General features: G+C 38.9%; 1 protein-coding gene across 3 annotated transcripts in view; it reads right to left on the bottom strand.

The window, feature by feature from the left end:
• Window positions 1-9,059, bottom strand: part of HACE1 (HECT domain and ankyrin repeat containing E3 ubiquitin protein ligase 1) — a 47,386-nt gene extending 38,327 nt beyond the window's left edge. For 2 of the 3 annotated variants that reach the window (XM_031610758.2, XM_031610759.2), the window contains exons 1-6: window positions 8,852-9,059; window positions 5,391-5,445; window positions 3,820-3,909; window positions 1,842-1,946; window positions 809-884; window positions 407-538 (exon numbers count right to left, since the gene is read on the bottom strand). In XM_031610758.2, coding sequence (XP_031466618.2) covers window positions 407-538; window positions 809-884; window positions 1,842-1,946; window positions 3,820-3,909; window positions 5,391-5,445; window positions 8,852-8,927 — 534 coding nt within the window. In that variant the 5' untranslated portion in view covers window positions 8,928-9,059. Of the gene's footprint in view, window positions 1-406; window positions 539-808; window positions 885-1,841; window positions 1,947-3,751; window positions 3,910-5,390; window positions 5,446-8,851 lie in introns of those variants that run through there. The other variant, XM_031610760.2, reaches the window with a different exon arrangement.
• Between the last annotated feature and the right edge of the window lie 6,216 nt (window positions 9,060-15,275).

The following is a 15,275-nucleotide window of genomic DNA, read 5'->3' as shown; positions in this document are numbered from 1 at the left end:
AACTTCATGCACGTTTTATTCAGGGTAAATTAAGACCATTTCAGATGTCAAAAGTTTTTAATGGCCGTTAGCTGATACAATTATGAATTGTTACAAGTAACAAGAAAGAACATCTTCGTCATTTTAAAATCACATCAAAACCTGCTGTCAACAAGGCAACAATACTACAGAACATAAGTGAGTATATAGAGTAAGTCACTTGAAGTCTCAAAAACAGCAACACCAGTTATCACTATGAGAAGAGTATGGAGTCAATATTGAGACAAACAATAGAGTTCTTCACATTTCACCATCATCTCATGCATGACTGGCCTGAAGCTTAAAAAAAAAAAACCACATACAATAACACTTAAGCATTATGCAATTCTTCATGCCTGTAATAACTTACTAAAGTTTAAAAACTTACTGTCTTGTGCCCATTTTGACAAGCCACATGAAGGGCTGTCTGTCCCATTGCATCTTCAACATCTACATTACTGACATGCTGCACAAGATCATGAAGCAATTCTGTCCGTCCATTGACAGCCAACCAATGAATCTAAGTACAAAACAATGATATATTTCCTTAAGCAACTATGCAAATATTTCATACGTAAAATTTTAAATCTGACTGCATAATTGACAACATTTTCACAGGAGAAGCTCTGAATATCAAATACTTCAGTATTTCAAGTACATCTTTGATTCTTAAGAGCACTGGACACAGCAGTTTCGTCTAGTTACAAGTAAGATGGCAGAGGCATAAGAAAGCAGGATCTTCAAATTCTGCATTCATTCTAAGTTCACCATGAGAATTAACAACACTTACTGCAGTCAAGCCTTCGTTATTACAAATGTTGACATCTGCACTGTATTCCAGCAGCTTGCTCATGCATTTTTTCTGGCTATAAACAAGACAATACATTAAAATTAAGCAGGGCAAAATCATCTTCTTAAGCTCCACTCACTCTAATTAACAATTTAAAAAACAATAGCAGAAAGTTTTACTTCACAAAGACTATGGTACTGAGCAATTGAAAGAGAGAAATCATCATTAACAGCACTAGAGATTCACATAGTAAGTGTGACATGACAACTAGGGACAAAAAAACAACTGGCAGGAATATTTTTCCTCCTTCATGTTTCGTTGGTCTTTTACTGCTCTCTAATATTCTAAGTGCTTTAGCCACAACAGTTTATTCTCATTTCTTTTTATTAAGTACTTCTTACAACTTTTCTCATGTTTCTCTTTCACATAACCGTATTTTATGATGATACCACTTAGCTTTTTCTTCCTTTCTTCTCCTCCAGATACTGCTCCCCTAATATTAAACACACTCATACTCATTTGAACAAACAGCTGTGATGTAATTTAGTTACTACTAAAGCACAGATGTTCTAGAATTAAAAAAAGACTATTGCCATAATCAGCTGTGTGTTTTCATGCAATACAGTTTGAGAAATAAGATAATAAAAGATTAAGAAATATTTTAAAAGCTTGGTAATTTTGATAAGTTTTACTGAAAAAGAATGACATGCACTACCTAAAGCAGACTTTCAGAAACGTCAGTAACAATTGAAGAGAGAAAGCCATCACCAGCATGAGAGTTGGAACAGCTTTATCTTTAGCACTGCAAAGCTTTACCTTCAAAATAACAACTACATAACCGGGAGACACAGATTATTCAGGCTAAAGTTATTCTTCCACAAGGAAGGAGAAAACAATCTTTCAAAGGCCAAAATAAGATCTGACATTTTCTCAAAAAGCAACTAGAAGGCATGTTAAGGCATGTTCCAACATCATGGCATCTAAAGTGCATTACGTGCAACACCTCTTTAAGTTTTTAAAACATTTTTCTTACCCATTCCTTGCTGCTAAATGGAGAGGTGTGCATCCTGAGATGTCCTGATAGTTTGGATTTGCTCCTTTTTTTAATAATAGAACAAGGCATTCAACTGAGCCACAGCTAAGAAGAAAAGGGAAAAACTATAACAAGGATATTTACAAACCAAATTCACACTGACATAAAGACAACAGCAGTACTACGTGCAGATTGCAATTAACATAAACTCTTAAAATTAAATAGCTTTTACATCTTTATATTTCAAGTCACATACAGCAAAAGGAAGAACTCTTAAATATGATGAGAAATGACTGATCATAGCTTGTACTAATAAATAGATGCCAGGCTTGCATATGATTTTAGTGACTTTTAAACCCAACAGTGAATCTTCAAGACAGCCAATTGTTTAAAGCATAATCCATCCATAATGTGCTTTTCCCTTTCAACATGTTGTTTATTATTTCCTCTCACCTCATCTTTCATCTATTCACAGGACTGAATTTTCCCTAATTCCAGTATGATTCTTTCTTTATACTTCATTGTCTGGAAGTTACATTTACAAGTTTTAACATCAGAAAAAATCTAAAATATTAGGAAAATGCTAGAACTCGTGCAAATGCTTTTCTGCTATTGAGTTTCAGTCTGTAAGTCCTCTTTACTTTTTATAATAGGGCAGCTCCTTAGGGTAATCGACGTCACCAAGAAACTTTATAATAAATATTTATTCTGCTTCTGAATAAACATTTCTGACATTTCTAAACATTTCTTCTGAACTCTCCAGAAAGTATTGCTTTGAAGGGAAAAAAAAAAAAAAAAAACAGTATTTTTGTATTCATCCTGACCAGTTTACCTATTATTACCATGTCCTCAAGGTCAAAACTACTATACAACAACCCAAAGAAACTGAAGCTTAGCTGTTCAATAAGTAATTTGTAAGAATAGCATCTTGATGACCTCTTAATGATCCAACAAATAGCCAAGATAAAACAGAATCCACAAACTGTAATATAATTTCTTGTGTACTGCAATAAAAAAATCTAGCATTTCAAAGAAGATTCTAAGACAAACGCAAAGATTTGCTTGCATTTTTTAAGTACTTCCTTGGGCAAACTTCATATAAGTAGCATATAATCCAGACATGTAATGCTCAGGTAACACATTACTTAAACCATCTATTCAGAAAGCTGAAATTTCTACCTTTGTTGTGCCCGAATATTTGCTGCTTATATGTAGTTATCTATATGCATCTGGTATTCTTGTGCAGTATTACTACTTTTTTTTTTTTCTATCCGGTTTAAATGTAAGACATTCCAAGACATATAAGATGGAACCCAAATAGAGTGCATTCCTTTATTAATTTAAAGCTTAGTTTCCCAAAAGGCTGTTGCAAAAACTATCTGGTTCATTTCCATTAAGGACATTAATCTGCTCTTGGGCAATGCAGATTTATCCTACAGAAGAGCAACATAAATAAGAAATTTAGGTCACAGATCTGAAATTTGCATGCAAGTGTTTCATCCAGGATAGACATTTATTATTTAAAAACATATCAGAAGTGAATGACCCCTTCTGTTATGCTCACGAAGAAACTCAAATAGCTGCTTCCCAACGAGCACCCAAATGATTCGCACTGTTTCAAAAAAAGCAAACAGCACCTACACACAACAGGCAGATGCTTCTCTGAATCTAGAGGCAAGGGTAGCCCCGCTATTCAGGAAATACATAATGGCTACATTTCTTCCCAGAAAGGAGAAAAAGTATCCACCAAGATACTAGAATTCACCAGAACTTGGAAAGCTATTTGACAGCACATATAACACCTGTCACTCAACAGGGAGACAGGCACATTGATTTGAAAAAAAAAAAAAAAAAATACAAAGGAAGTGCAAAAACAAATGTAACTGATACTACAGAGTTTTCCAGCTTACATTGATGCCTTAGATTTGTGGTATAATTTTCATTGTTAACTTCTGGACCGGACTCAAATAAGTCTTACTTTGCTGCAATATGAAGCAAACTTCTCTTCACACGTCCAAAGGCATAATTCACATCAAATTTTGAATTTGATAGCAGCTCTGAGACAGACCTTCAAACAGAAATACCAGATGTTAATAAAAAATAGCTGATAATATCCAAGTATATACCATAACTACTACAAAAGTACTCTATTTCTTACTTGATCACAACTTTTTTCCCCGCAACCAACTTCTGAACAAGAGTTCCAACAACATTCAAGCATCTGTATATTAACACCTACTTCCACTCTTTCACTTCTGACTTAAATGTATGTAGTGGAAATGGTAAGTCATGGCTGAACCAGTGATTGAGCACCTGATAGGAAGACAGGGCCAACCCAGGAGAGCTCAGGTGCATGCAGGTGCATCTGAGTGACCAGAAGGGGTGGAGCCAGAATCCATCTCTTACCAGAACTTAATTAAGGGTTGGCAATGAGGGGAGGGTATCTTGCTTGAGGTCCCTGCCTACCTGGGGCCTTCTGAAGGTGAGCTTTGTTTCTGCATCCACAGCTGCTGCACTTGGGCTTATCATCACTTGCTGTAGCCTGGGACTTTGCTACCTTGCTGTCATTGCTGTGTTTTCCATCATATTATAGCATTACAACATAAAAAGGAACTGTGACAACGGGCAACTGATGTGCATTACTTGGCATTAGACCAGATGGCCAAATGACATCTTTACAGACAGAAAACAAGTATATCACTAGCTTATATTTGAGAAAACTATATGCTTTCATTTTGCTCAACTAGAATAGGATGTCTATGCTGAGATATCTACCAGCTTTCCTAAATATAAACAAAGTTCAGAAAGAAGACTAGTACAGGAGACCACTATGTAGGAAGACATACTATGATAATAAGATAAATACAACCCTTCGAGTTCTAATGAACTGATTAAGATATGATATCTCAAAGTAGGTCAGACTGCAAGTGAACTAGTCATTTCAACCTCCAGTAATGAGCTGATCACATAATGTAAAACCTGTGCACACAGTATCAACAAGATATGATGTGTAACATGTTTATACTGATTAGATAAGCGATTTCTATTTTCAGCAGGAGGTACTACCTGCATGCCTACAGAACTTAGTGGAAGGCAGCACGGTTTTGCTGGCACTGTGCAGCTCACAAGTCCCAAACACACTGAGGGCAACTGAGTAAGAGAAATGGCTGCTTATCTGAGGAACCACAGAAGTGTCAGTCTCATTGTCCAGCACTCATTCTGTTTTTCTGGGGACGTCTACGTAAGACTAACAGCTTCTATGTTATAAAAAAATACACACTTAGAGCTACAACCCAGTTACAAAACTATGTTTTCCTTACTCTAGAGCAAATTCCTCTCTGTGCATCGAGAAAATGATGCAGTTCCAGTTTAAAGTATAAAATGAATCAGATTTCTCAGCCAGTCACAGTCAACTACTAACTTCAGCTACAGAAGAAACCTCAATTCAGCACTAGAACTACTGAGAACACACCAGCAGCTGTAGTCATAGCAAACACGCTGCTTTTTATGACCTTAAAATAAAAATAGGAAATGTAAATAAGCTCTCACCTGTGCTGGTCAGCCATCACCATTGGCATTAGTGTATAAACAGCAGTTTCATTATCTGTAAAGAAATCAAATGATTCCATTATCAAAAAGTAATATTTTACCTCAAATAAGTTCATCTAGCAGCAGTTATTCACCTTTTAAAGTGCCCACTAATCAACAGATCACTCTTATTACATAGGTTATGGATACCTAGAGTTACATCATAAAGAAAGATCTACCATACTCACAAAGAGGTAAAACTTCAACACAGCATTTTTCTCTTTCTATCGATTTATTTTAACTCTGCTACATCAAAGCATTTAAGAAATGAGCATTCACAAAAAATTTAAAAATACATCTTAAAAAGACACAAATTTCCCATATCGCAAGGTGACTTCTATAATCCTCACAGCTTTGAGTTTGTGAAAGTGAAAGCAACTCTACAATCATTTATTTTAAACCCGACTTGAAAACTTGAATACAGTATACTTTATTTGTAATGTTTCATATTTCATATCTGACTGCACTGAAAAAAGGCTGCAACACAAAGATGCAGATCGATGATGAAAATAGCCTGAAAATAGCCTGATATGCAATGACAGTCTCTGTCAGTATTACCACTTCACGTATCAGAATAACATGAGTTTAGATGTGCCTGCTTGATCACTTACTGACTTTCTTGAGTATTATTTTAAGAAGAAATTAATTTGACAAAACTTAAAAATGACTTTAACGTACTAAAATAGCCTTGAGGGAAGAACTGTTGAAAAATGTATGTGATTATCTCACAAATTAATCGACAAAAAGAAAATAATACAGAAAACCTCTTGCTTGAGTTCTGTTCAAAACGTCTCTTAGCAGAAAAATAAGTCTGCTTAAAAATAACAGCAGCAACAGAATGTGAGAGCATCAAATAAACCTAAGCAGTAGTTAAATATGGGTGTAGCCAGGCCACAAAGGGTGTTTATGACATAGTTACTCACCTGAGCCTTTTCTATTTCATTAAGGGGATGTATACTGTGCAAGACACAGATTTTACCAGAATTCTTCTGTACAGAGCTAATTAACTAAGGAACTTTTCTTCTTGTTTTTTGTAAATATTATCCCTATTCATAAACAAGCTCCTATTGACTCAAAATAAAAATACATAAAAATACAAGGGAGAAAAGCATTATATGCCTCGTTATCTAACTTGCTTCCATTTCAAGTCATAAATATTAAGGGCCTAAAAGTTGCAGCTCCAGGCTACAAGGCCTGGCTTTCAAGCACTGAGCCTTTACAGTAGAATCCAGATATTTGTATTGAGTTCTTACGTGCCCAAAAAATGCTTACTGAATAGTGATTAAAAACAAGCAAACAAACACAAACATTTTTGTGTTGGCAAGGTCAGCTCACTGTACTCACTGGCACTGGATTTAAGAGGTAATGCTTGCTTAAAAACCAAACACACACACTCAAAATTCATCATCCACAATCTTGATCTGACAAGATGTGCATATTTTATTTCCTAACAGGCTTGAATTTAACGGAGATCACCATCTTAAAGAAGCGTGAGCACCACCTATATAGTACCCCAATGGCTACAGTCCATGTAGAGAACCATAGAATTGCTCCGGTTGAAAAAGACCTCAAGATCATTGAATCCAGCCATAACCTAACCATACTACTCTAACTCCAACAATCCTCTGCTAAATCGTGTTCCTGAGCACCACATCCATACGGTTTTTAAACACGTTCAGGGATGGTGACTCAATCAACTCCCTAGAGAACCTATTCCAGTGCTTAACAACCCTTTTTGTAAAAAAGTGTTTCCTGATATCCAACCCCTTACCCTGGCACAACTTGAGGCCATTTCCCCTTGTCCTGTCACCTGTTACCAGTGAGAAGAGACCAGCCCTGCTCTCGCTGTAACCTTTCAGATACTGGAAGAGAGCAAGAAGGTCTCCCCTCAGTCTCTTCTTCCCCAGACTGAACAGCCCCAGTTCCTTCAGTCGCTTTATCTTCAAAGGAAGACAAACATGTAGATTCAACTTCACCAGCACAAGGAAGTTTAAACGCACCATTTCGTAGATTCATAGAATCACTAAAGTTGGAAAAGACACCTAAGATCATCTAGTCCAACCATCAACTCATCAACCCTTGCCCACTAAACCACATCCCTAAGTGCCACATCTACATGTTTCCTGAACACCTCTAGATCCACTGCTGCAGTATTCTACCAATGATACGCTCTCCCCACCCCTTCCTTCTTTCCTATGAATACTGTAACTCCTAGTTAAGGATAGAGAGCAGAGGCGAACTCCACACCTTTACAATTAAAGCTATTTGTGGCACATGAGAAGCCATCGCATCACATGTTATACCAGACTGGGAGTGGTATATTCTAAGCTGATCCTGTCAGTACACGTTTGGAGCGAAGCACTAAATCCCAGACTCCTTACACAAGAGCTGTTCCTCAAGAAATGTTTGAACAATGGCCAGCTCCAGGGATAAGACATTAGATCTACCAGTGCAAGATGGTCATTGAACAGAGGTTATCTTGGAATATAATTCACATTGTATCCAGTGACAGGACTAGAGGAAACAGCCTCAAGTTGCACCAGGGGAGATTCAAGTTGGATGTTAGGAAAAACTTATCTGAATGAATGGTGAGGCACTGGAACAGGCTGCCCAGTGTTCAAGAAATGTTTAAATGCTGCACTGAGAGACATGGTTTAGTGGGAAATATTGGTGATTGGTGGATTGGATGATCTTGGAGACCTTTTCCAACCTTGGCAATTCCATGATATTGTCATCGTCAATTGGTTGAAGTGTTACTTCATTATTCCCATAAGTTTCATCTTGTGCTGGCAGTATCAAATCAGTTCTCACTGCCACCATTCACGAGGTTGTTGAGAAGCAGGAAAGTCCCCCTGAAGCATCTGTGACATTATCAGTAACTGCACCGCAGCACTGAAGCCATCCATGGGGACGAGGAGAAAGAGCAGCAGAAAGCCCCATATACCAGCCAAGAAGTCCCAACAGAGAAAGCATGCAGAAAACAGGACTATTTCTCCCCCACAACGCAGGAAACGAGAGGCGGCAGCCACGCAGCCAGGCTCAGCTGTAAAAACAACTCCCTGAAGGAAGCGCAGTGACAGCGCATGACCGACGGCAGCAGAGCCCTCGGGTTTCCCGCAGCCGCCCCACGGGCAGCCCTCCGGGCAGCGGGACGCCGGCACACGCAGAGGGAGGACACAGGCGTGGGACCGCCACTGCCCGACAGGCAGACGGGCACTGTTAGACACCGAGAAAAGGAAGAGGGTGAAGAAAAAACAAGAAGTGCCCGGAGCGGGCAGGGGAGCCGGCTCCCGTTCCCCGAGTCACCTCCCCGGGCGGAACCCGCTTAGCCCGGCGGTGAGAGCCGGGCCGCCGGAGCCGACGCAACCTCCCCTAACCCCGCTCTCCGCTCCCTACGACCGCGGCCGCCCCTCAGCTCCTACCGTCCGGCAGCTCCACGGTGCGGGCGCGGCGCAGGGACCTGGTGAGGCGGTTGAGCTGCTCCATGGCTCTCTCCATCCTCGGGGCAGCCCGCCCGACAGCCGCTGGCAGCCCTCGCACCGCACCCCTCAACCCATGGCGGTGGCACCGGCGCCGAAGCCGCCCGGGCCGCCGGCGGCACCCGGCGCTGTGCGCATGCTCGGCGGCGGGGTGACAATGCGCATGCGCGGGGCCGCGGCCGGAAGTGAAGTGGGCGCGGAGTGGGAGTGGGGCAGTGGTGGTGTGATGTGGTTGGGGTAACCTCGGTGCTGCCAAGCAGTTTGCTTGCGGCTGCCTGAACGTCCAGGTGGAAACAGCTGCCAGCATGAGTCTGTCACTAACACGGAATTATACAGAATGGCCAGGGTTGGAAGGGACCTCAAGGATCACGAATCTCCAACCCCCCTGCCACATGCAGGGCCAACCACCTCCCCATTGAATTCTAGACCAGGCTGCCCAGGGTCCCATCCAATCTGGCCTTGACCACCTCCAGGAACGGGGCATCCACAACCTCTCTGGGCAGCCTGTTCCAGCACCTCACCACTCTCATATTAAAGAAATTCCCCCTGACATCCAACCTAAATCTTCCTTCCCTCACCTTAAAACCATTTCCCCTTGTCCTGCAACCATTTCCCTCTGTCCTGCAGATGATGTTCGTTTATCTGTTGTTAATATTTTATTCCTGGCAGGAAATTACCTATTGCCAAATGGCAAAAAGTACCACATGTTGTGTATTTTGTCCTTTGTAATACTAAAGGTGCTATTTAATGTCATCTTGACAAGCAAAGAAAGTGTGGGTTACATGAAAATACAGTGAACTACCATGCATCTTGTAAAAAAAGGTGGGAAAATCATAACCCATGCATTGTTAATGACAACCAAATGCAAGCGAGTGAGAATTCACATGAATCCATCATCTGATCCACATACAACAACTGAAATGTACAATATTTCAATGAGATAGTGGAGCAAAATTAATGTATTACACATTCCAGTGGCTCCAACTTAGAAGTATGTATTGGAGAAAAAAAAAAACCTCCATTGATTGAGAAAGGTTCAAAAGAGGTAGTAATCAAAGACGTGGATTGGCTTCCATAGTGATAACTGAGGCAGAATTCTGCTGTCTGGGTAAAATAAAATAAAATAAAAATTTAAAAAATAGAGAATATATAACAGATGAAAAATGATGACCAAGCATGGATCCCTGAGGTCCCTTCCAAGCCATTCTGTGATTCTATGATAAAAGGAAATGAGGATCTATTGTTCACTCTCTCTTCTCTACAGTTGGACAAAGAGACATTGAACGAAGCTTGTAGCCATTAATTTAAAAAGGAAAAAAAATAGGGAGTACAGTTGCAGTTCTTGCCAGATGGAGTGAGGGCTGCTGGAAATTGATGAAGTGACTCCACAGAAGTTCACAAACAGTGAAAGAAAACTGAATAAGCCATACTTGCTCAGGAAGGCCCTAACAGTCCCCCAAAAGTTTGAAGCCTAGATTTAGCTTTCATGTTAGAGTATTGCCTAATAGCCATACTAGTCGTAGAAAATGTTATTTAAGGAGGCATACAAGTAGATATTTTTTGAAGGGAGCATATAATAGAATCATGGAATATGCCAATCCAGAACAGACCCACAATGATCAAACCTAATTCTCCGCACAGGACCACCCAAAATTCAAACCACATATCTGAGAACATTGTCCAAATTCTTCTTGAACTCTGGCAACTTAGGGCCATGACCACTAACCTGGGGAGTCTGTATCAAGGCCTGACCACCCACTGATTTTTCTTAGGGATAAAGAAATGACTGGGTAACTACACTGGAGTCCCTTCCTAAAGTTCCATGGAAAATATTAGATATTTATTACTAGTAATGTATTCAGCCAAGCTTATTTTCTGGGCCTTAATCTTTCCCTTAAACAAAAGTTTCCTTAGTTGAAGATTCAGATACTGAGGAATGTTAACAGTAGTAACTGTTAAAGACATTACTTACTGAAGACTTTGACTATTGTTGGCTACTTGGAAGCATCATATTCTGTTGCTAGCATGCATGCATATAAATCTCTTTTCATCACTGATTCCTACATTCTTGATAGATAATGTACAGTTTTCTGAGATACCTGTCTTTGTAGTCTGGAGTACTGTCATAATGTACTTTTTTTTGTTGATGAAGGCAATAAATACTCAATATCCATTTACTTTATCACAGTAAAATGAATGCATTTTGAACAAGAATCCCAAAATCATGTCACAAAAACAATCAATTTAAATAATACAAAAGAATAAAAAAATCCAAACTGTACAAAGAGGATAATTTTAAGTGAAAATGCAGAGTTGTCAAGGAGGAATGAAATTATCTAATGAGTTTTAATGTTGGAGCTAAGGATAATGGAATGCTGTCAAACTGTAAAAAAAAAAAAAAAGAAAAAAATTTAAAAAAAAAATTAGTTTTCTGCAGACAAGACTTCTGAATTTAACATCCCCTAATGATGAATGAAAAAGTCTGTACTTCCTAGGATAAGCTTAGTTTACAGATAGCAGATAAAAACAGAGTAGTTGTTTAAACTCTGAAGAAAACCTTCAACAACGAGGGGGGAAAGGGAGGGGGGAAACAGAAAGGTCCAGACATAGGAAAATGGATTGCTAACCTGCCAAAATATCTTAAAGAAAAAATATATAAATGAATAAAGCAGCAACTGACACCATCTGATCTTTAAATTTATATATATATATAGCTACCCAGATGACAGCTTGATCTCCTCTGGTAGGTAGTAGGTAGTAGCAGCTGAGTATCCCAACCAAAAGTCAGAAAGCTAAGATACTTGAAGACATATAAAGGAAAAGATGTTCAGCATTAGCATGCTTTGTCTCCATTGGTCTACTAGTCTGAATGTCAGCATTCAAGAATCTTGCAAAGCCTAGCTGCTTCTCAAGACTTTGTTTTATTGGTGATGAAATTGTATATTTTAGTTTTAATTAGGAATAACAATGTTTAAATGTATTGTTTTTACTAATTTTGCATATTACAGAGTTATTTCCTTATAATATGAATACTGATATATTTTAGTTGTTTGTTGTTTGAGGTGGCAGTTGCTTATTTGATGTTTCGTCTTATCTCACAAAAGATGCTAGTGTGCTTTCAGTGTGGTTATTTACACCAAGTGCCAGTTTCTTCCTGAGTTAATACTACCCATTTTCACAGAACTCTTGTGAGTTCAAACTCTGGGGATGAAAACTGCGTCAGTGCTGTAGGTACTGACCTGATGTTGATTCCTTCCCCTGCAGAACTTCCTACTTCAATTTGACCAAATGTTTTTGCCTTTATCTACATTTACACAATAAGATAGCTTTCTTTTATGAGATATGTAAATGAGATATGAGTAAAACTCCAGTGAAAATGTGAGGGTTCCTTGTGTGTGTATGTGATTATGAATACACCTAATTGCAGAACTACAACATGTGAACAACCATTGCCCTTCTAGGAACTGAAGAGAAGCAAGAAAACTTGAAAATTTCTAAATAAATGTTTTTGGAGACCTTCATTGGCTACAGTGACGTTTCAAGGCTGCACCACCACCCCATTTAGAATAGGACACATTTAGAAGCATACTTTAAGTTCATCAAAATGGCTGTAACAAAACCAGAGCATTAAGGATATGCAATCAATATAGGTTGTTAGAGGTTTATGCTAGAAATTCCTAGCTTTTAGTGCAGTGCTAAATGCAAACTCTCCAAAATTAAACTATTGTTACAGCAATTATGCAAAACCATTAGTGGATTTTATTTTAAATGCAGAATATTTTACAGTCACACATAGATGCGTTGTGATCTGGAGGCAATAGGGCAGAAAGAGTACTAGAGGACAGGTAGACAACAAAGAGCTAGCAACATAATATTTGAAGATATTTTTCAGTTCTTCTTGAGACACAGATTAGTTAGAACTGATGATTTTTACCTTCCATATTGTCACAAACTGCTCAAGAAAGAGGATACTCACTCCCTGTCTTATTTCCCTAGCAATAAGTTCTACAGTCTCCCAACCCTAAATACAACATATTCCTCAACCTAAATACAAGGTTTTCCACTACCTATCCAATGAGACTTGCTATCAAGCCAGACAACTTGGACCTCATCAGGATAGGAAAAACAATCCTCTTTCCCTAACCAGCCAGGTCCCCCTGACTTCAATTTTGCTCTTGTATTTTTTGTCCCTCTTTCAGGTTTTCCTGTGGAAACTCATTCTACTTACCAGGATATTACCAGACCAATAGAGGACATGTTGATGAGTACTTGCAGCTTTGAAGCCTTACTCTTTACACCACAGCAGGAGGAAGTCTAAAAGAAAAAGCATCCCCTCAGGTTAACATCTCCTTTGGCTGTGAACTGTATGAAAACTCAAGGAAGGAAAATCCAGAGCAAACCAGATAGCAGTAACATGATCTCAGTGCTCAGCATCAGTGATCACAAGTGTCAGTATCACTTTCAGAGGCTGTCTTAAATTCTAGATTCATCCAGGTACTTTGAAGGGTGCATAAATGGCCTCAGGTGAGGCTTTTTTTTTTTTTTTTTTTTTTTTCAATGAACTGTTTTAGTAGACTTCATCGCCTAAAAGAAACCGAGCTTAACCTTGTGAGTTGTTAGTGTATCCTGGGTACTTGAACAGTGTGCTTTTCCAGTGGTACTCCTGCTATTGAGCTTATGTTGACTGTCCTGGAAAGGTGAATTAGGCATCTCCAAGTGGCAATTAATTCCACCTGCATTAGAAATTGGTATTATATATGGAGGAAGCACCTTCTGGGGGTATCTAAGTCTATTTCTAGAGTATGCCTAGGTCTCAAACTGAAAATTTTTAACTGACTAAAATTAGCTAAAAGTAGTAAAAATAGCTAAAATTTGTTACATTATGACAAGTGTAACTTGTAATTCTTCTCAATTTTATTAACTTCCTTGTTGTCAAGGAAAATATGCCTTCCGAAAGAAAGACTAAGATTCCCAGCTTGCAGAAAACCTTTGGGTCCCTTGCTCCCTGAACACAATTGGCAGAGTTCCTTCCCACCAATACCCAGATAACAGGCATGAACCTATCAGCCCACTACACTCACATATCCAAAAATGCCACATTCAAGCATAAAAGCAGTTGGAGAAATTTGTCTTTCACAGTTAATTAAATCGATTCAATTATTCCTCCTGTGAGAGAAGGAGTGTCTCTGGATTTTACAGGAAGCTGATTGCCAATGGCCTTGAGCATTCACTGTGGAAAGCAGAACTGGACTGTTTCTTTTCCAAAAGATACTAGCATCAAAACAATTAAAACTGTGAAACTTATGGCATTTATCTTGACAAACATTTCTTCAGAGATTTGGTTCTCCTTTTTTTTTTTTTTTTTCCTGGATTGTTGTCAGAAAGAAAATGCAAAACTAAATAAATTTAAAAACCTTCAGCTCTTTTGGTCTGTAATTCCTCTGCCCATTCTTCACACAGCCATACCAAGTTATGAAATCTTTAAGCTGGTTAGCCTACAGCATAGAAGAAAGAGAGAAATTGCTATTGATGCTTCTTGTTTTATATCCCCAAATCAATCTGTGGCACAGTGACTTTGATGTGAACTCTGCATCTCCTTTTTATTCCATCTGACTTGTCACTGGGTTCTCAGGTCCTCACAAAGAGACTTCTCTATACCATGCTAAGCCCAACAACTGAGGCCTAAATTAGACCCTTTGGGCATCACTGGATGATAAAGCATTAGAGCAAATTCAACATGCGGGAAAATGTGTTTCAGCTATATTCAGTTGTCTTCTTTTACAGAAAAATAAAGGGGGGAAAATCTTCATTTTATGCCTTTCAAGTTTTGGCAAACTATGAGACAGGGCTACTTGAGAGAAATCTCAGATCTCGTTAGTTTAGATCTCATTTAGAAAAAATATCATTAAATATGTAAAAATAGGTAAAAGAGTTGGATTTATTGTTTGTCCACTACTCATTCTGAGGGAGTGGATGGTGTGGTTGCACATTTTTCATCAAGGAATAAACTAAAAGAGTATGATATTTCTATGGGATACTCCAAATACAGAATCACAATTGAGTGTGCTCCCCCCTGCAGCTGCATTGACTTTTACTTGCTTCCAGTTCTGCCAACAGGGATTCTCCTCCCTCTGCACTGCAATGATGGCAGTCAGCACATCTTCCTTGCATGGTGTGGAGTCATTTGTCCCAACAGTCACTCACTGCAGACATAGAAACCACTCATGTCTTCTGTTAAAGACAAGAGTGCACGGCAGAGGATTCACAGTGGCAGAAGAAGCTGGCTTCACTCCCAAGGACCCATACCAGCTACCTTACCTTCTTCATTCCTACCATAGAATCATAGAATCATAGAATGGCCTGGGTT

This window comes from Phasianus colchicus, chromosome 2, assembly GCF_987193195.1.
Source record: "Phasianus colchicus chromosome 2, bPhaCol1.hap1.1, whole genome shotgun sequence".
NCBI lineage: Eukaryota > Metazoa > Chordata > Aves > Galliformes > Phasianidae > Phasianus > Phasianus colchicus.
The sequence above is the reverse complement of the archived record's forward strand: the minus strand, read 5'-3'. Positions and strand labels throughout refer to the sequence as shown.